This window comes from Rhineura floridana, chromosome 2 (assembly GCF_030035675.1).
Source record: "Rhineura floridana isolate rRhiFlo1 chromosome 2, rRhiFlo1.hap2, whole genome shotgun sequence".
NCBI lineage: Eukaryota > Metazoa > Chordata > Lepidosauria > Squamata > Rhineuridae > Rhineura > Rhineura floridana.
Genome location: NC_084481.1, coordinates 59,287,761 through 59,308,114, shown reverse-complemented (window position 1 = coordinate 59,308,114; position 20,354 = coordinate 59,287,761). Strand labels below are relative to the sequence as shown.

Below are 20,354 nucleotides of genomic sequence, written 5' to 3'. Positions count from 1 at the left end.
TCCCACACTACCCCGTAATTTTATAAATCTTTCATGTAGGGTAGCATTTTTGTTTTGTTTTTGGTAATTCATGTGAGGCTGTACTGCAAGTATGCTTTTCTTCTCCTGCACTGCAGATGTGCACTTCTGAAAATATTTTAAGTTTTCTTAGTCTATGCTATTTCTTTTTAAGTCAGGCACCAAGAGTGAACGCAGGAGGCTGTACAGCAATTGCATTAATTATACTGGAACAAACAAACAAACAGGCCTCAAACAGGCTCAGGCTACCATGACTGACCCCCCTCCTTGCTTCCATTCATATGCCTTGAGCATCTTTTTGGTAGAGGAGCTCACAAATTATTAGAATAATATGGAACAGCAGCTATATTAAGTCCTCTATAGCGATTTCTCTATGATACCAGAGGGAAGCACCCATGAACCAACAGTACCAATGTAGTTCCAGGTCAGAGACCACAAAAGAAATCTCTATACAAAACAAGGCTGCTTTCATCCATCCCTAACTGTTGTGTGCCATCTGAAGGACTTCCAACCCTCTTCAACTTTTTATACATGGACTAAAGTATCAAAAAAGTATAACAAAAAGGCTAAAATGAGGTTAATTTAACTTTCTATATGAAACGTTCACATTACCAATGAAAAAGTAATCTTCAAGCGCTATGACAGGAACTCAGAGCATCATCAAGGTTTAAGAAAAAAGCAACTAACATGGGAAAAGCATCTAACATGTCTGGCTCTAAGGTACATAAATGCCCTAAACCAAATAATTTACAGGCACTGAATGATCAATAACCATTTCCACAGCATACAGTAATATTCTGCTAATTTTGAATAATCTCTGAATAATCTGAAGATTGTGAAACATTATACCAAGTAAAATGTCACTTTAGCTCTGCTTTCCCCCTTACTCTGGCTATTATACAATCAAATTATTCTTATTTATAGTAAAAGTGTCACTCACCGTGCAAGCCGAAACAGCTGCTATAGTTGTCACAAAAGGTTTCCATACTCAAATTGTTTAACAGCGTCAACAACAACAAGGCAGCTGCTGTAGTGTCCATTACACAGCATTAGTTTTATCTCGTGAGCTCATCCACATTTACCAGGAAGCGTGACCTCTGATTTAATCCTTATTGCCAAAAGATTTGAAAGACCTAATTTTTTAAAAGTGCTATTAGAACTGGCTTGTTCACCCCCATTGTGAACAGTTAATTGCTGTAAACCACCCAGAGAGCTTCGGCTATGGGTCAGTATATAAATGTAATAAATAAACAAACTTCTCCAAAACTAGCTAAAACTGGTGATAATGTACTCCTGTTGGAAACTTTTAGCAGGACAACCACAACTTGCTAGATTGAGGCCACCATTTCAACATCAACATTTGGCTTAATCACCAGCTTTGGTAGTACGAACACTGAGCATTCACAAGGAAATTCTCTTTAGAAAGATAATTGTTAATAAAACATCATCCTCATTATAGCTTGCAGACACAGTGTTATATTTAAGCTTGGGGGCCAGTTCAGAGTGGTTCAGGTGATCAAGGATATTGATCCAACATAGACAGATTATAGATTCAAGAGAATATGGAATAAACTGATTGGAGGACAAGAATGCCTAGAACTTATGGATTTTGAAGACTCATATAGCTTGATGAGATTGGGAGCTTCATCTAAATTCAAATCATTTAACTCATTCATCTAGCCCAATACTGGCCATCCTGACAGCATACTGGCAGCAGGATCTCGGAGGTCTTTCCAGCTCCTACCACCAAAGATCCTTCACTGGAGATGGCAAGGAATAAACCTAGAATCTTGAACTTGCCAAGTATTTGCTCTGCACTATTTGCTATACCACTGAGCTCCATTTTTTTCATTCCCAAAATTCAGCTCATTTAACTTGTTATTAGTGCAGCTTAACAATAAGTTAGTTTTAAAAATCACATATTACAAAACAGATGAAATTCCATTTGTTGACACATGTAAGGTTAGCTAATTGTTTCCTCACTTTTACAAGCATTGTAAACTACTTCTGAAATAGCATTTAGTAATGTCAGGAATTCATCAGGAGTCACATTGGTTGTATGATCTTTACTTAGGATGTTTATACAGCTATTTTCCCTAGGATTCATCATCCACAAGTAGACTTTAGCACTGGCAGGAAGTATGCTTCACATAGCCAAAACATCTAATATTTGTCTGCATATTCTCTTATATTGCTTCAATATTCCCTTTCCCCAAGAAGTGAGAAGTTCTGGAAGTCTTTACAGCAGGCCCCAACTACTTGGCTTACTAAGGCAAACTAGCCATGTATTACCGTCCCTTGAGTCCTTGATAATTTTTTGTAGTCCCATGTAGGCAGCAATAACCATATGTTTGACTCCCTAAATATAACTAGGATCACAAATTGTGCTGACATGTTTTACAGGATAAAAAGAGAGCAACAGCCTTGCAATATCTTTATAATAATCTGTTTATTTACAAATGTACACAATGAGTAGGCATTACATAGGCACAGAAGCAAGCATGCTGGCAGGGATAGTTTAAAAAAAGCATTAAATTAAATGCCAAATATAAGTTCCTCCACCAGTCAAAATCTAGAAACTGAATTTTCAGCTTACCTTGGATATATTTTTCAGCCCAGTTGTATGTCTCTATGATTCTACAGATTGACATGAACCAGGATACGGTCCAAGGTGGCTTTAGACAAAGAGTAGTAAAGCTGTCCATTAAGCAAATACCTATGGTCCACCTCAATCATATGCTCTACAAAACCACAGAGCATGCTGTCCAGCGGCAGGTAGCACTATACTGTATAATCTTTACACTTGATCTCACCATACACACACACACACACACAAGTGTATACTTTTTCTTGCACACAAGTAGAGAATGTTGTGTGCCAAGCAGCCCTTAATCCATTGGTGTTAGTGTTATGGATAACCTTACTTGTAGAGACAGAATGACATCCAAAGTCCTCCAGCTAAGTTTCAAAAAATTAGCAGTAACATCAGTTTTATAGTCATGCCCATACAGGGTTTTTTTTGTTTACAAAGCTTGTTTTAGACAAAAATATTCACAAACATGAAAATGGGCTTCTGCTTCAAATATAACCACAAAGAATTGATTGGTAACTTCATACTCTTATCCCAAAATAAGAGTGACTAAGTGAAGGCTCTATGTTAAGCTCTCCCCTAGTCCCTCCTAGGGTGTCTGACTGGCAGGAGACGGCACCTACCCACTGCTGCCTCATTCCAATCCATGAAATATATAGTGTAAAACACTTTTCCTGCATGTTGTTAACGCTGAGGGTCTGCCAGCCAATCTAAGATGGTAACTGCCAGTGAGTTTGTAAATGTTTTGCTTCCCTGGAGTCCGTGAAATGGACTAAACCTTTCCTGAAAGTTTGTTGCCCTATTACCTCCCTTTTTATTTAAATGTGTTTGTTCCCAAACTGAGAACAGCTGCCAGTAAAGAGGATCAATTCTCAATATTTTTTTAAAAAAATGACAAGCTTATTAACAGGGGGTGGGGAGACTGATCTTGTTCAGGAAACACATTACTCTCCTTCAGATACTATCAGCATGGAAGTATGGATATATTCCAAAAGTCAATTCATTTTAAGTCTTGTATATATCATCCATCTCTTTCCAAGAGTTAAGTGAACTATCAAATGTGTTCTAATTTCAAGACAATTTGACCCAATGTAGGCAATTATATGTTAACTACCATATCACAGTGTTTTTCCCCATTTAGGAGCAAATTAGTGGCCTATTTTTTAAAAAAAGAAAAAAGAATCAGAATGCTTTCCAGTATCAAGTGCTACATCTATATTTTTTTCTAAATATCACAGAAGCCTAATAAGAATGGTAGGCATAGTGTTCAGAGCACTGAAAAAATATTTCAAGTAATTCTTCTTGTACTTTCGTAAGAACTGCAACCCTTAAAGAAACACAGCAATTTCCCTACACTATGGCATCTCTGCAAATTACTGCCCCCCACCCCACACACAATTTTTACAATGTTGGCTGCACAAGGTTTAAGAAAAAATTTTTATTCACATTGTTTAATATTCTGGGAGTTTTGCAACAAGATTAGATAAGACTGTCAACTGTAATTTGTGTGAAATAAAGCATTCTTTCCTCAAACCAGAGAAGAGCTTCGTAAATAGAATGCAGAGTTTAGTATCCTGTTTCTTTAAGAGGCAGCCCACGACAAGCAATACAGGAAACTGCTTAGGGCATTCCTACAGTGCTTAAAAGCAGTTTGCTATATGGGATATTGGTCTATTATTAACCTAACTATCTTGATTTTACTTTCTGCCTCCTGTAAAGGAATAACTGGCTTTACCTGGACTTAAAGTTAGTCATAACTTAGATCCCATTGAAATACATGGGAACTAAGTGTAACTTAGTCTAGATGAAACTCCATGCCCTGACTGTTTCACTTGTCACAAGTATGCATCCTTACCTCCCCCAAGTGGTGCTTAAAATGGGAATGTCCTAGTATAAAACCCAAGTGTAAAGATGTTTTTGAACTACTTTGCATATTCCAAGCAATTTTCTTAGCCAACACAATCAAAATGTAAACCTTTAAATTTTCCCCAACCTTTTGCAATTTTCTTTTCTTTTTTTTTTTGGTACAGCTAGACGTCAATATTAAGCCGTATAAACCTTATCAATAACAAACCGTGTCTCTCTTTTTATGGTTAGCTGCAATATATATATAAAAACAAATAATCTTCAAGAATTTTACCATCATCATTGATGGCGAGAACAGCACAGAGCATGTGACAAAATACAAATGATGTGTCAGCAGTATCCCTACTTGTACTATTTTTCACAGCCCAATTCATACAGATTAAAGCACTTTTGATTCAATAGGACTAAAGTGGATGGAATATACATAGTGCAGTTTAACTGCAGTTTGTGGATCTCAGCATTAAGAGTACTGACAGAGTCAGCGCTAGTTACTGTTTCTCTGTACAGGTTTCAATCAAACTTAACATGAGGTATAAGTATACAAAGTGTACAGAACACATACAGGAAAAAAATTGCACTTCTGAAACAAGTCTGAATAAGTTTCAATACTGGAAAGTCAATATCTGTGCCACTATCTTCTTTTCTGATTTGCTGGAATAATAAAGTCAACATTTTCAACTGAATGGGTTAGACTGGAATAATAAAATGTAAAAGTTAAAATTCCTCCTTTTCTTTCTCAACCCACACATTATTTATTAAAACAGTCTCAAGTGATTTCACTTTAAATTAAGGTCAGTTGCAGCATTTGAACTCCATCCAGAGAAAACATCTGGAAAGCTAAGTTTGAACTTCTGTTTTCTTTCTGTCAGAGGTGGCTTTAGTGTGTTAAGTAGCAAATAAAGTAGCAAATAGTTTTGATTTTATAAATACACATAAGCCATTAATTCACAGTTGTCAAAACGACCAAACGTCCAGCACTTTTTTGGTACAACGTCTGCACAGAGTAAAAATCATCTGATCTTAAGTCTTGACATCATCCATTCAAGTCCTTGGTACAATCTGCAAATGAAATAATTAAATTCAGAAAATATTATTTATTTCTTTACATACATTATCTGTTAGAGACTTTAGCTTTTGCCCATTCAGATATCACTTCAAAGGGTGGCTTTAGATAAGCCACTGTCACTCAGCACCAGACCCTTAACTGCAATGTGGGGATAACATCGAGCTCTTACCTTGCAGGATTGTTGGAAAGATTATAGAGATAATGAAATGTACTCTAATACTTAAAATGAGTTATAGGACACCTACGTATTATTACAGAACTGCCCCTAGAAACTAGATAAGTTTTTAAGAACTAGAATAGTTTCAATACCTGGAAATGCAAATTAATATATGGGCACATGGACAATTGGGCTTGCAGAATGTTGTGAGGACTAGAAATTTTTGCATCCTCCTTTGCAATGTTAAATTATTACTACTACAATTAAAAGATATCAGATATGCCAATTGGAACAAACAAGTGCACAAGTAGGAATATTTCATCTAATTGAAACACCTTTTTTCCTACTATTATATTTGCCACTTCTGTGTTTTAACAAATTACGGAAGCTCTTTTTCATCCTCCAACAACTATCACTAATTTAATACAAGTATGGCCTGTATCCGTAACAGTTATATAAAAGAGGGAATTTTGGTGAGCCCAACCACTCATACCCTTGCAAACTTTCAAACTGCACTTCACAGAAATCTCTTATCTACACAACTGTTAAAAATATGGGTGCCATACAAGCAGTCTCCCTTTTGCTTAGTATTTCCTGTCACTTCTCTTGACCCTTAATAGCTCATTAAGCTTTTAAAGATGAATTCCCCAAGACTTCACTTCCTACCAATACAAATGGTAAAACAATGGAAAGATCCCAAATTTCATGTTTAATACTAAGATGTTAATACAATATATTTGGTCAGATTCTTTCCTTTTTACTTTTGTAAAAGGAAAAGATTAACTGGCCAAATATACGTGTAGTCACATTGGGGGCAGTGGGAAGAAATTAGCCTTGATTAATTGCAGGTACCAAATCTGTTCAGAATCATATAGATGAACCAATGACTTCTTACCCTTCGCCAGTAAGAGCACAACATGCCTGAATGTGCCACTGGTGATCTTTAATTGAGGTTAGCTTCAGAAACTGAGAAATTTCAGCTACTGTCATGCAATCTTTAACATCCTGTTTGTTAGCAAAGATGAGCAACCCTGCTTTCTTCAAGTCCTAGAGAGAGGGAAAAAATAGAAAACATCTCCATGGCTTGTTTTACATTATGAGACAAATGTGACTATTTGTTTCAGTTTTTAGCTCTGATGTTCAGTAATTTAAACATTGTAAACCAGCATGATGAAATATTGAACACATTATTTGCATAAAGCCACGCTACAGTGGCTCCATACGATCAAATGGCTTAAAAGCCAGCCTAAATAAAAGTGACCTTCCAGGAGTTCCAAGAAGGGAAGAGCTGATATCTGTATCAAGCAAGGCCCAGACCACTAAGACTGCCTTAGGTCAAAAGGAGATGCTTCCACTGTGCCTAGAAAGTGGCTATATGGGTGAGGTTCACTGTTTTGGAGGAAATGTTCAAGCTCCCAGAAACTGAAGCACAACATTGGGGGGGACGGGACGGGACTGGTCAGTATAGTTTTGAGGGGTGCTTACCTCAACACTGGCTTGCTTATTTACCCTCCCCCCCCAATTAAACATTGTGATGACACCACCTGTAACAGGCTTCCATCCACCTCTAGGTGCATTTAAAACTAGTGTCACCAGACAGAGTGTCCAGAGCAACAGCTCTGGCTGCCACCATGTTTCTCTGCTCCCAGCATGCATTTCCAGGGCAATGTGGAGAGTGGAGAAACATAACATCAAGTAGAGTTCTTGCTGCAGACACTGTAGCTTTAGTGGGGGGGGGGGGAGGTGAGGACACCAGCAAGCTTTGAAAGACAAACAATGAGGAAGCCACTACCTTAAGCAACCCTCCACCCAAACCAGATGAACTGATTTCCCCATAACTCTGTCTGAAAATCTTAGTTCTAATTTATTTTTAGTAATCCAGCGTTAAAAATTCATAGAAATGAATTCAAAATGGATATTTTTTTCACCAATAGTGTTTACGAATCCTTCTTCTTACTTTCAAAAGTCCGATTTGTAACTTTTTTACAAAGCATTTCTCCCTTCCTACACAGCATGAAATAAACATTGGAAAGGGAAAAAAATGCCAATATCCCGTACACCTATTTTTGAAGTTTTAAATGTCAAAAGTCTAATTAAATCTCTACACTTTCACAGGCATTGCACCTCTTACTACATCCTCAGAAGGTACTTTTACATTGAGCGAAATCTTATTTAAAAGAAGTCCACAACCTGTTCCTGTGTAGCATGTAGATTTTCCTAAATCATGAATGGGGATTTCTAGGCCAAGGATAGCAATCTCTTATGGGCAACCTTCCAGGGGGTTGCATGCTAGCAGGGGGCCAGAGGCAAAAAGCAGGCAGAGCAAGGCATGCGACTCCTATTTTTGTATAGTGGGGCACATTCCAGCCATACAAAAACCAGATGTTTCTAGCCACCGCCTTCCCTTCTCCATCCAGGCAATCAAGGGAAATGTTCACAGTTCAAGGACACATTTCAGCCAGACAAAAGCACCCAAGGTCCATGAGAAGTATGGTGTGGGGAAAGGGGTTGCGGCTTGTGGAGATTTCTAGCACTGGATAGAGAGACTTCCTGGACCTAAGGTTCCCCACTCCAGATCTCAAGGGCAATAAGAAGCTTTTTTTTTTTTTTAAAGTGCACACTGGAAACTTTAACCTTTCCATATGTACAGGGAGACTGCAGACAGGGTACTCTGGTGCTTCACAACACCCAAGTTGTTGTTGTTTTAAGAGATCTGAGGCTAATAAAAGCTCTTCTGGGAACTAAACTTTCAACAATTATGTCAGTTTCACATGGCAGCATGGGGACTATAAATAGTCACAAGTGAAAATATTTTTTGAGTGGTGTCTGTTAAAAACTCAGAAGAAATGAAAGACATTGTACAGTCCCAAGGATTTTTATCAAACCTAAAAGCTCCTTAGCTCTCAAAGAAAACTCACAATCTAGAAATGATTGCCAAAATGGAAGCATAAATGGAAGTCAGAAGCGGAAGTGTACCATCAAGGCAGGGATATTACAGTATTTAAGCTAGTTAAAAACACCCAGCATGTACTCACCTCATGTGCTAACATTTTATAAAGTTCTTCTTTAGTTACAGAAATTCTCTCTCTGTCTGTGCTATCCACAACAACTATCACAAACTAAAAGAACAAGAAGCATTATTATTAGTTACTTTACAAAAAAAGTCTCAAAGCAACTCACACCACAGAAAAAATTCATTCTAAGACAATCCAAACAAATATAACATTAAAATTAGTAATAGCAAACTAAAACTGATTAGTAAATGCAGAATGTTCATACAAATCCTGAACATCAACAAAAAAGCATAGAAATTTTACCCAAGAAAAGCTGTTAAACATTGTTAAGGCATCCTCAGTACACACAGTTAAAGCTATTATATTACTGCAGCAAAGCCAATGCTTTTCAAGTTCCAGGTAGATCTTGCATTAATGGATGGTTTAAATGTTAAAACAGTTGACTACAGTCTCCAAGCTTGTGTACTGAGTCTCTTTCAGTACAATCACAAACATGTTTACTCTAAAATAGTTCCCACCAAGTTCAATAGGGCTTACATCCCAGAAAATGTATTTAGGATTGCAGCATTCTCCTCACACGGAATGGCTGCTACAGGGTTTAATAGGGACTGTATCCATTCGGTTAGAAGGTCAAAAAGAGACCAGGGATATTGCTGTCCAAATCTCATCCTTGTGCAATTGCTCTTTTCTTGATCTGAAGAATCTTTCTAGCCCCCCAAGAGAGATTTTTTTGTTATTTGTTATTTTTAAGACTACTTTTAGGTTACCCTAATGCAGTAACGTAATCTATTATAAAGCATAGTTCTTTGGGTTTAAATTATTTCAGCAAACAACGGTTTTCTTAAAATACTCTAAAGTCAGAGAAGGTTGGAAGTAATTTAGACTAAAAATTGGTCTAGGCTATATCAATTCATAGTGCAGATGAGGACTCCTACAGAAGCAGCAAACTCTAGCCAGCTTTCTCCTCATCATTAGTTTTTGATGTTGTACACAATGAACCTCACCTTTAACATCAATTACCCACACTGAAGCTTTTTGAGTATTAACATGGCGGAGGGGGGAGACTAGACAAAGCATTCAACAGGCTGAAGGATGCAGCAGTCACACCTCTGGGAACACTAGATGTCATATTTAGAGTGGGCCTATGCACATTATGGGTAGGCCTAATTTGTACACTCGCTCCCTAGATTTTTCAAGCATTAGCAAACAGGTGCACTAGGGTTATGTATGGTAGATTGACACATTTAATCCCTATGTAATATACATTCCTCTTTCCCACTATACAGATGTTCTACATAGCTGGAGCCTCATCTGAACTACCTTAAAAGGTGTGTGTGGTTTTTGTCAGAGAATGTGTTAATCATAAAACACAGAAGTAAATTCGGAATTCATATTATTGAATTTTAAGACATACTGCTTAGAATGCAAACTCAAAGCAAGCAATTATTTCCAAAATTGCATTTACATTTCCCCCCCTAAATGGAGTATTTATCACATTGCTTGTAACCATATAGCAAAACAAATGGTGATAACATGCAGCATGAAGTGGAAGTACCTAATATTGTAATCAAAAGTAATAATCTGATCCCTTAATAACTAAGGGCATGATACCGCCAATGCAACTCTTTATTCTGGCTGAATCCTGCTTCAAAGTCCTGTATGAAATTATGCCCACCCTCATTACACTTTGTTTAATGTTATCTCCCAGCAGATGACAAATTCTTACTTCAGTATTTGTATAGTATGTATTCCAAGAAGATCGAAGTGATTCTTGGCCTCCAATATCCCACATAAGAAACCGTGTATTATTAACAACTATCTCTTCTACATTGCTTCCAATGGTTGGGGATGTATGCACCACTTCATTCATAGAACTGCAAAAAAAAAAATTAAGGATGATGTGTTTTTTCTTCCCTCTCCCTGCTGTATACATATTAATGACAATTAACTATTTGGAAATATATAAAATAATTCATTTACAGCTTGTGCCAAGGTATTGCTTCAAAAAACCCAGTACAAAATATTTGCAGTGTGATCTTATGCATGTTTACAGTGTTCAATAGGTCTTACTCCTAGATAACTGCCCGAGATTGAAGCCTCTGTTAACAACAATCTCTGACTTGTAACTATACCAATCCAAACTATGATGGAGATAGTTCAGTTCTTGTACCACTTGTACTAGTTATAAAAACTGTTACATCCCCAAATGTGACAAAGAGTAAGTTCACATGGCCTAAATCTTCTGTAGTATGCTCTGAGATGCATTTGGACGCAATTGTGCTTGCAGTTGCTTTGAGGTCAAAATATGACCTGGCATATCCTAGACACAGCAGCAGCATTTTTATCAAAACGGCCACTACACTACTGCAAAAATAGCTGCTGGTATGTTGCAGCTATGTCTAGGGTGTGCTAGGTCACATGTTAAGCTGTCCATGCAAGTGCAGCGTTAGGAACACATGAACCACATTTGCATGACCACAGATTTTGTCAGTAAATAATTATTCTGCTAGAAGCACAGAAGAAAAAATGCAGCTTAAACACATTTTACTTGACAGAAGTAAAAAAGTGTTCATAATTCCAAACAAAAATTGCAGCTGCTTTTAGAAAACCTTTTAAGAATCTGATAGGATGGTTAACAAATTTAAGAGTCTTTAATTAATTTAACAATTAAATTTAAGAAGTAAGCATATTCCCAAAACCTCAGTATAACTGCTTTTTGGAGATATTCAAGGTAGTATGAAATACTGTACAATTTAAAACTACAAAATCCACAGTTGATCAATATCTATACTGGGAACTCCAAAATGTCACAAAATAATGACCAAACTTTCAAATTCTCCAAAGATCTTCATCAGGTGAGATCTTACAAAAACAGGGTATGGAACAAAGGAAAAAAATAAAGTACAAAAGGCTGGGTGCTATGGCCATGAGGTCTGCATTAAGACTTGGTTCTAAAATACATGTTAGAGACTGAATTAGTCTCTGCTAGATACTGAAGGTATCAGTTTACATCTAGGATTCTGGAATAAAGAAGCACAAAGGGTGACCCCCATTTTTTTAAACAGAGCCTGACTGTTTCCTAGACCTGTCTCATGCCTAAAGCAGGAGGGTAAGGAGAAGAAAATATTTACATCATATTAAAGATGTCCTTTCCTTCTAGCAATGTGTTATTTTAATTCCCTATTTCAGTAATACACCAGAACCAACACTGCCACACATTACTTTGTGTGTTGTGTTTTCCTAATTGTATAGCTTGACTCTCAGATAATGTGTTGGAGATAAAGATTCTATCCTTGTCTTCTCCTTGATTTGATGCAGGGTAAATAGTTTTCTTCTAAATGTGGGAGCACTGAAGTATGCAATGCCACATTATAAACTGAAGTGATATGGGCCAGCAAGTGCTGTACCGCACAGTTCTACTAATCATGAAATTTGGCTCTGCATAATGCTTACGCAACACCACTATAAGGTATAGCATTATTATGCCCATATTACATATGGGGAATTAAAAATTAGAGATAGTAGTTTGCCTAAGGTTACTAGAAATTAAGGTGGTCATAGGTGCAGCACCTTCTACTTGTCATGATTCCCTTGGAATAAAAAAAAAATACTGTGTACTATTTCCAGGATGCTGAAAGACAAAAGTTGAAAGATTGCTTCTGTATAGGAAGAGAGGAAGGAAGAAATGTATGGTATAGTAGCATCTAGGCCACACTGTACCATGTACAAGATGTTTAAAGGAACCGTTTTATTCACCAGAAAGGTGTTTCTCAGTGGACGCCAGGACACCGCCAAGTGGGGGTATTGTGTTTCTTGCTAGTGCTTGAGGCAGGAAAGAGTTAACACTCCAAAACGACCATTAATGTGGCCCCTCCCACGGAGTGCTAGTTCGCCATCTGGCCAAGCTTAAAATATAAACTGATACATATCTAAAAAACTGTGACAACCTTAACTTTAATTATCATGAAAACATACATTGTACACGTAAGTTGTAAAAATAACTGTACAGTCTCTACTCAGAGCGACTGCCAACTCCACTGAATGATAATTGGGAGAGGAGTGATCATTGACTCTTCAGTGTCCACCCTTTTTATTATCATGTTTCCTGTCGTGTGTATCCCAGGGTGGGCCTTGGCGGTGTCCTGGCGCCCACTGAGAAACACCTTTCTGGTGAGTAAAACGGTTCCTTCTCCAGTGGGCACCAGGACACCCCCAAGTGGGATGTTCCAGAGCTGATGTATTGATTGGGTGGGTACATAAATGTTCAATTATCACTCAGGACCTGCTGAATAACTCGCCTCCCAAAGGCTGCTTCAGCTGAAGCATAAATATCTATTTTATAATATTTAGTAAAAGTATTAGGGTTTGCCCAAGTGGCCGCCCTACATATTTCTTGAAGAGATGCATTTGTTGAATAAGCTGCAGTAGCAGCTGCAGCTCTAGTGGAATGAGCCATAATGCCTGAAGGCAATGGTATGTTGAGAGAACTGTATGCTAAGACAATGCAGCCCTTAATCCATCTCGCCAAAGTAGAGGAGGACACCCTTTTACCGAGAGTAGTTGGGTGGTAAGAAAGAAAGAATCAGTTTGTCTTATTGGCCTAGTCCTATTTATATATACGTTAAGTGCTCTCCTCACATCCAGGAATGCCAAGCGTGTTCTAGAGGATGCTTTGGCGAAGGACAAAATGTTGGCAATACTATTTCCTGCTGACAGTGAAAGGCTGAATTAACTTTTGGAACGAAAGTAGAATCTGTTGTCAAAATGACTCTGTCAGTATGGAAGATATAGATGTTTTGCCACCGAGAGAGCTCCAAGTTCAGATACTTGTCTAGCTGATGTTATTGCTATGAGAAATAATACTTGGAAGGAAAGTATTCGTAACGTAGACGTTTTCAATGGTTCAAATGGCGGTTTTTGAAGAGCTGCCAAGACCTTGTGAAGATTCCATGTTGGAAAACGAAGATGAACAGGTGCTGACAATAGTGAAGCCCCTCTTAGAAATTGTTTCATATAGGGATGAGCTCCCAGTGATGCATAAGAAGACTTAGACAGGATGGTTGACACCGCAGATGCTTGTCGCCTCAAAGTATTGGGTCTCAACCCCTTCTGCAAACCAGCATTGAAAAAGGATAACACCTCTGCAATTCCTGACTTCCTAGGTGTAACATGATTCCTATGACACCATTTCAAAAAGGCCGCCCAGGTATACTGGTAGCTTCTTAATGTGGACTGTCTTCTAGATGCCAATATTGTGGTTACCACTTCTGTGGGTAATCCAGCCCTCAGCAGTTTGCCCCGCTCAATTTCCATGCGGTTAAGCTCAACCATTGGAGATCGGGGTGACGAAGCAGTCCTTGTAGCAGCAAATCTGGTCGAAGAGGCAGACGCCATGGGGGCTCGACAGCTAGGTTGAGTAGCTCTGAGAACCATGGCCTCCTTGGCCAATCTGGTGTTAGTAGAACAACATTGGCCCTCTCCATCCTTACCTTTTTCATTACCCAAGATAGCAATGGAAAAGGGGGGAAGAGATACAGTGTTGCCTTCGGCCAAGGAAAATTTAGGGCATCTACACCCTCTGCTCTGAGAGATGGATAGCGAGTGTAATACCTCTTCAGTTGATGATTGACATTGGAAGCGAAAAGGTCCACATCCATCCTTCCGAACCTTCTGCATATATGTTTGAACACATCTTTGTGCAACTGCCATTCTCCCGGCAACATCTCCTGTCTGCTTAACCAGTCCGCTTGGACATTCTCTACTCCCTTTATATATCCCGCTGTCAATGATTGTAGCGTGTGCTCTGCCCAGGAAATTAGTAGATATGCCTCCTGATGAAGAACCAGTGACTTCGTCCCTCCTTGACGATTTATGAACGCTTTCACACAGGTGTTGTCTGTTCTCAGCAGCACATGTTTGAGATGGAATAAAGGCACAAAATGTTGCAGCACCAACTGTGTTGCCCGAAGTTTGAGTAAGTTGGTGCTTTGGTTTGATTCGTGAGGGGACGAGGAGCCCTGCAGGATTTGACCTCTGCAGTGAGCTCCCCACCCCTGGAGACTCGCATCTGATGAGACAGTCTCCCGTGGTGGGTCCTTTAAGGAAAGTCCTCTGCGTAAATTGCAATCCTTTTTCCACCAATGAAGAGCGGTTCTCAGTCGTAACGTCAGAGGAACCTGGAGATGCATGTAATGTGGTATCTGCCACTGGTATGGTAACAGTGTCCATTGTAGAGGACGAACATGAAATCTGGCCCATGGCGTAACTTGGATAGAGGAAACAAGCAAGCCTAAAACCCGTGCTAAGACCATCAAGTCCTCTGCAGGCTTCGCTAACAATGGTTGAACAGCCAACTTTTATCTTTTGAACTCCATTTTCCAAAAGAGAAATTGTCTCCAGTTCCATATCTATTATTGCTCCCAAATGCTGTAAACGTAGTTGAGGGAACAGATGACTCTTGGGGATGTTGACTAAGAATCCGTGATCATGGAGAACTGCTAGTATGGTGTGAATGTCCTGATAAGCTGACTGTGCTGTGTGTGAACGAATCAGAATGTCGTCTAAATATGGGTAAAGATTCAACCCATGTTGACAGAGATGCGCGACAAGGGTCACCACAATTTTTATTTTTTAAAGACCCTCGGGACTGACGCCAAGCCAAAGGGCATTGCCCTGTACTGATAGTGTTGATTGTTGTAAACGAAGCGGAGGAACTTGCGGTGCTGCGGATGGATTGGCACATGTAAATATGCTTCGGTTAGATTCGAAGGCTGCCCGCAGCTGGGTACTGACTGTGGCTACCGCCGAGTACTGCCCAAATTTCTTAAAATGCCTCTTCTTTGAAGGCTGCCCACAGCTGGGTACTGACTGCGGCTACCGCTGAGTACTGCCCAAATTTCTTAAAATGCCTTTTCTTTGAAGGCTGCCCGCAGCTGGGTACTGACTGCGGCTACCGCCGAGTACTGCCCAAATTTCTTAAAATGCCTTTTCTTCGAAGGCTGCCCGCAGCTGGGTACTGACTGCGGCTACCGCTGAGTACTGCCCAAATTTCTTAAAATGCCTTTTCTTTGAAGGCTGCCCGCAGCTGGATACTGACTGTGGCTACTGCCAAGTGCTGCCCAGAACTCTTAAAATGCGTTTTTGTGGAAAACTGCCTGCAGCTGGATGCTGAGGCCTCGGTAATTGTGCGTAGGCTTATGGGGGCTGCGAAGCTAAGCAGTGCGGTGGATGAGCAAAGCCAAATAACTACATACAGCAGAGGGGACCAGTTAGACTTCTAAATGCAGCCAAGGGCAAAAATAGCAAGGCCAAAATCATTGCACACAGTAGAGAGCAGTTTGAGCTCTAAAACCGCCAGGAGCAAATTTCACACCTCAGGCGAAAAAAGGTTGGGGAGCAAGAGCTGTTGGGCTGTTGCTGGATGGGAGGGTCTGTTTCTCAATGACGAAGCCACAAAATACGCCTAGCTACAACTTCAGCAGCCATGGCTCTAGCTGCGAATTGAGTAGCATCCATTGTTGCATCTGCAATGAAAGCCTGTGTCCTTGATACCTTCAAAATTGTTTTCCTAAGTGTGTCTTGGTCTTAATCTGGATTTTCCAAAACTTCATCCAGCCACAATAATGCAGCCCTTGAGAACACAGATGCTGCTATAGATGCACGTACCGACAAGGCTGACGCTTGATGGACCTTTTTAAGTGCCATATCTATCGTTCTGTAAGATCTGTCAATTGAGCATCCCCTTCTCTTAAAAGGAAGTTTCTAGAAACTAAGGCAGAAATTGGAGAATCAATGTCTGGAGTTTTGAGCTGCTCCATAAACTCTGGGTCCAATAAGTACAGTTTCTTAGCATACGTCAGTGACTTGGTAGACTGAACTGGTGAGTGCCATTCAGATTCCACTATTTGTCTGAGCAGTGATGGTACCTTAATGACCTTATCAGTAGACTTTGGTTCCGAAAGGACAGATGCGCCTCTGGAGGTAGAAGGTGCCTGTTCTGTAACAACATCATTCAAATCTAAAACCGCCATAGCCTTGCATAGCAGAGGCATATAGTAAGTGCTATGAAACAACCTATTGGAGTGGTGCTCTTCCGGTTGTGAAGTATCACTCCATTCATCTGATTCGTCTTCGAAATCAAGCACTGAATCATCGTGCATAAACTGTTGCCTAGCAAACTTTGATCTGTCTGGTCTGTCAGCTGATAACCCCTGTGCTCTACCCCTGGCCACATCATGTGGATCTGGTGATCCATTTGCAAGGTCAGTGTGGAGCTGCTGTTGCTCAACTGCAGGGAAACCTGCCTGATTCATCTGATCACTGCACTGTCATATAGTGTGTTGGCAGTGACTTTGTCCTGGTTCATGACTGTGCTGTTGTGCCTGTACAGGAACCACTTGAAAAGATTGGCGAAAAACAGCTAGTTCTGCTGATATATCACCCATGAGAGCCTTTCTAATATAATTTAATTCTGCAGCTCCTAAATGAAAAGACTTCACCTGTTGAAGTTCCTGATCTGAACACGAGGTGGCAAGAGCGGCCATCTGTGTGGAGTTGAATTGATGCTGGTTATGATTAGTTCTGTCACGCAAAACTCTGTGCTGCTGTTTATGACTGTGCCCATTAGGCGCAATATCACTTACAGGCGCTATAGCCCCAGTGCTCTGTGAAACCTCAGGGTGATGAATATTAAAACCTGTAAATTCCTCATCATTTTGCTCAGAATTTGAGCAAAAAAGGACTGAAGGATCTGGAACCTCCTCCTGCTGTGAGGGAAATTCAGCATTTACTGTACTCAACTGCTGTGATTGCTGTCCTAGATACAGCGCCCTTCTGGTTTGTAAGGAAGCATTTGTCTGATATTCTGTGGCGCCCTCAGCAGCAACCCTTCCTGATTGCTCTGCAGTATGGCTAACTGTATGTTTTGTTTTAGTCATATGCGTGCGTCCTGATTGCTCTGCCACCGCAGTGCTGACAGGCTTTTCTGCACCTTTAACTGCTTCCATACTTTTACATCCTGATTGCACTGCTACCACACCAGCTACAGGGTATGCAGTATCGTTAAGCGCTTTTAAATTTTTTTCCCACCCTGATTGCTCTCATACCTCATCGCTTACAGGGGAAAGAGGTGCATGTTGATTAACGGCCATTCTCTGTGCTACCAGAAGAGCAAATGGGTTGAGCGGTGCCTGTGAGGCTGCTTGATTAAAATGGCGACCGCCTTTGAGAGCGCTGCAATGGCTCGTCTTTTTAACTGCTGGTTCATGGGAGCGAGCTGCAGGTGCTACCGCACCAAGCGCTGCAACCGTTCGTTTGGAAAGCCATGAAGAGACACTTTTTTGCTCCTTAGGCATTTCGCTTTCAGCAGGAAAGACCAATTTATAATGGGAAGAAAGCTACTGTTCAAATCATGAAACGAGGGGAAATCACCCTGAAATTCATTAACGTAGGGAAATATCATTAAGAGAAAAATCCACAGAGAAATTTATTACTGAGGAAAACCTCCCCGGAAATTCATGAAATGCGGGAAATATTAACGGAATGCATAAATAGAAAATCACAGAGAAATTCATTAATGAGGAAAATCTACCCGGAAAACCATTCAGTGAAGGAAATATCACTAAGGGAATGCATTACTTGGAAAAAATCACAGAGAAATTCATTTCTGAGGAGAAACATTGTACCAATTAATCTTAGGACTAACACCTATATACCACACTGAGAGAAGAGTGAAGTGAACATTAACTGCTAATAAATAACATAAATAGAGAAAAAGATAAAGACATAACTCGGCCAGACTGAAGAGCAAGGCGAAAATCAGTACTGCTCAAGCGAGGCAGGAAAACGAACTAGCACTCCGTGGGAGGGGCCACATTAACGGTCGTTTTGGAGTGTTAACTCTTTCCTGCCTCAAGCACTAGCAAGGAACACAATACCCCCACTTGGGGGTGTCCTGGTGCCCACTGGAGAAGCTACTTTCTCTAAGTTTCTGTTCAGCCCATGCATAGAACTTCATTCTGTCAGCAAACAGATCTAAATAAATTCCAAGATCTAAAAAAGATACCAGTCATGTTATTTTTTAAAAATGAAGTAATCTTGCAAATTATCATCTTTGGCCAGAAATAAAGCCAGGCTCACAGAGTGCATGTCATCACGGAAAACTTTAGTACAGTAAGCATTTAAAAAACATGGGTTCTTAAGCAATGCATGTGTAACACTGCAAGGCACCTGTACAATGCTGTTTCTCCTGGTTCCTTAAGACCAGGATCATGTTCATGAAATGCTCTATTAGATCTTGAGTTAATGCAGGAGAGGCAGCAGCAATACTGGCCCAGGGCACCTTCCAGTCATATACTGACTAGACTAAGTACTGCATCTTCAAGCTTTTAAAGAGCCAACCTATCTCTCTAAGCACATGGTAAAGAACCCAAAAAAAGCTGGTGATCTATTAACCCACAATGTCAAACCAGCATCGTGTGGCAGTAAAAGGATGGGCATCTTTCAGAACAGATTCAAAACAGAACAGCAAATATCATGACACTCTTACAAAAATTCAGTGGAGTCATATTTGGAATATCTTGTATGGGTTGCTCCATGTCAAACAGGATGTCATAAAGCTGGAAGAGTTAAAGAAGAAGGCAACTAAAAATCAAAGGAGATAAGAAACACTTTCCCTATAAGAACTAAAGCATTTGGAGCTTTTTGTTTAGAGAAAAAGACTAATAATACTAGGACCTAGGGTGCTATAATAAAGTTGATTGACAGATTCAAGAGACACATGGAAGTTCTTCACAAAACAAAATGCGATGGCAATCGACTAAAACAAAACCATGTAAAGGATTAGAAATGTTTTGGGAGGAAGGATCTATCAGTAGCTATTATCCATGTTAGCTAAATGAAAGCCCTGTTCATAGAGATGTATACTACTGACTACCAGATGCGGAGGACAAACAGGGGGTGGCCGTCATCCTCTGGGATGTCACTATGCACACCAAGAGGGATCTGGCCTGCCTCTGGCAGGGAAAAACTAAAGTTTGTGTAGTTCAACAGCCTGATCCAACACGGTAAGTTGTCACTTGTTCATATATATCACTTCATACTTACAATTGATAAAGTATGGTTGTTTTTCCTGCATTATCAAGGCCAACAATTATCACTTTGTGCTCTGGGGAGAGAGAGAAAAGAGCAAATGAGGGAGTAAGGGACTAGCTGTTTTATTTATTTAAATTATTTCTATATTGCTTTAGATTTCTGAAAAAATCCAAGCTGTTTACAATGTTTCTTCAAATGTGAAACACTATTATAAAATACCAAAAACAAAACATTATGAATGAAACTCAACAAAGAGCCACATTTAAAGCAACATTCTTAACAAGAAAACAAATTATCTTAAACCTAAAATTACAGGTAAAAATCAAATTAAAAATGCAATAGAATTCCACATATTAAAGCATCATTAGCAGCTAAACAAAAGAACTGATGTAGCCCCCAGTTTCCCCACAGTAACAACTTCCAAACACATCCTTAGCACTGTCCAACCTACTCTCAACTATTCCCACCAACCATATCCATAACTCACCTAATCTTCATAAACCATTTGTTATAAAGTATACAACCTGTCTTAAAAAAATCCCTGGCAACATT

The 20,354-nt window shown here is 39.6% G+C and overlaps 1 protein-coding gene across 2 annotated transcripts in view; it reads right to left on the bottom strand.

Annotated features, from left to right (window-relative positions):
• Positions 1-2,442: 2,442 nt before the first annotated feature.
• Positions 2,443-20,354, bottom strand: part of ARL5A (ADP ribosylation factor like GTPase 5A) — a 29,970-nt gene continuing 12,058 nt past the window's right edge. For both annotated transcript variants that reach the window (XM_061608783.1, XM_061608782.1), the window contains 5 exons: positions 19,815-19,875; positions 10,438-10,585; positions 8,733-8,816; positions 6,593-6,744; positions 2,443-5,533 (listed from right to left, as the gene is read on the bottom strand). In XM_061608783.1, coding sequence (XP_061464767.1) covers positions 5,485-5,533; positions 6,593-6,744; positions 8,733-8,816; positions 10,438-10,581 — 429 coding nt within the window. In that variant the 5' untranslated portion in view covers positions 10,582-10,585; positions 19,815-19,875 and the 3' untranslated portion in view covers positions 2,443-5,484. The remainder of the gene's footprint in view (positions 5,534-6,592; positions 6,745-8,732; positions 8,817-10,437; positions 10,586-19,814; positions 19,876-20,354) is intronic.